The sequence below is a fragment of the Trichophyton rubrum genome, assembly GCF_000151425.1.
Source record: "Trichophyton rubrum CBS 118892 genomic scaffold supercont2.3, whole genome shotgun sequence".
Lineage (NCBI taxonomy): Eukaryota > Fungi > Ascomycota > Eurotiomycetes > Onygenales > Arthrodermataceae > Trichophyton > Trichophyton rubrum.
This window is the reverse complement of record NW_003456426.1, coordinates 2,466,521-2,467,860: the sequence shown is the minus strand read 5'-3', so window position 1 is coordinate 2,467,860 and position 1,340 is coordinate 2,466,521. Positions and strand designations below refer to the sequence as shown.

At 57.2% G+C, this 1,340-nt stretch overlaps 1 protein-coding gene across 1 annotated transcript; it reads right to left on the bottom strand.

Annotated features, from left to right (window-relative positions):
* Nucleotides 1-52: 52 nt before the first annotated feature.
* TERG_03677 (uncharacterized protein) lies at nt 53-784 on the bottom strand (the record flags this gene model as incomplete). Its single annotated transcript, XM_003236583.2, has 1 exon — nt 53-784. A coding segment is annotated over exon 1 (432 nt), but the record flags the coding sequence as incomplete, so codon positions are not given.
* Between the last annotated feature and the right edge of the window lie 556 nt (nt 785-1,340).

Below are 1,340 nucleotides of genomic sequence, written 5' to 3'. Positions count from 1 at the left end.
GATGATGATGATGATGTCCCCTGGGCTGCAGCTTCTGCTCTCTCTCGTCACTCGAATTGCTGCGTGATTCCGGCGGAGAGAGCACCAGTCCCATGCCGGTCCCGGGAGCCGTCCAGGCCTCATGGCCCTGCTGCTGGCCTCCTTGTTGACTGCCGCCCTCAAACTGCTGCAGACGGGCGACGGGGGCTCTGATGGTGGGACTGCGCCTATGTCTGTGCAGGTACGAGCTGCTGGAGGGCCGCTGGAAGCTCACGGCTGGCTCTGAGCAGTGACGTCCATGCCGGCGGACAGGGGCAGATCCAGCTGCTGTAGTCGTGGTGGTGGTGATGGTGGTGGACGACGCCGCGGTGGTAACTGATGCCGGTCCAGTTCCCGGGGGAGCCGACGAGGTTGCAGTAGGCGAAGGGGGAGCGGACGAAGGGGATATGTATGGCATCCGGCCTGTTTCGTCTCTTCCTGGCTCTCCTACACCGGCCGTTAGCATGGTGTATTTGGTTATCTAGATAGAGAGCTAGACGGTGCGGTCGATGGAGACTGTCGATCCACAACTCCACTTACAGCCCAGCAGTAACAGACGAGACAGAAAGGTCGAACTGATCACTGCATCAAGCAAGGTCTTCTCTTTATGAGGCTGGTATATAATGGTGCTGCTGGTGGTATCCCGGGGGGAGTGTAGTGTAGTTTTGGTGCTGGTGATGGATCCAAGCGAGCGAGACAATCCACCAGAGAAGAAGAGAAAAAGGAGAACAACAACCACGACGACGAAGAGAAGAAGAAGAAGAAGAAGAAGAACTTGCAAAGAGAAGAGAAAAGACGGAGCAGGCCAGGGGGGGAGGAGGACGTTGATAAAAGAGGACGCGGAGGCCGCAGGTTGAAACTAAAGCTGGCGGCGGATGCAGATTTCTTGCCGTCAACCTGGTCGCCACCGGTAGCGCAGACGCAGCAGCTCGCTCGCTCTTCTCTGGGTCGGGAGGTCAGCAACAGCGACGCCGGCCAGGATGTGACAGGGACAAGGCGAGTCACGGAGAGCAGCTGGCCAGACTTCTTCTTCTTCTTCTACTTTTCTCTTCTAATTCTACTCTTCGTCGTCTTCTTCTTTTCTACTGCTTATCGGCCCCACTGCGAAACTCGGGGCGGCGACTCGAAGCTGGCCCTGGACGCTGCACGAAAGGTACCGGGTACTTCGAGCTTCGGCTTCCTCCCTCTGGCCGTCTGTCTCTTGTCAGTTACGGCTGTATTGCTTCTATTCGCTCTGTTGTTTCTGCGGTTCGGTTGCTCTATTGCTGTTGCACCACCCGGTGGACTGTCTATCGTACGACGCTGGCTGATGACCCTTTGAT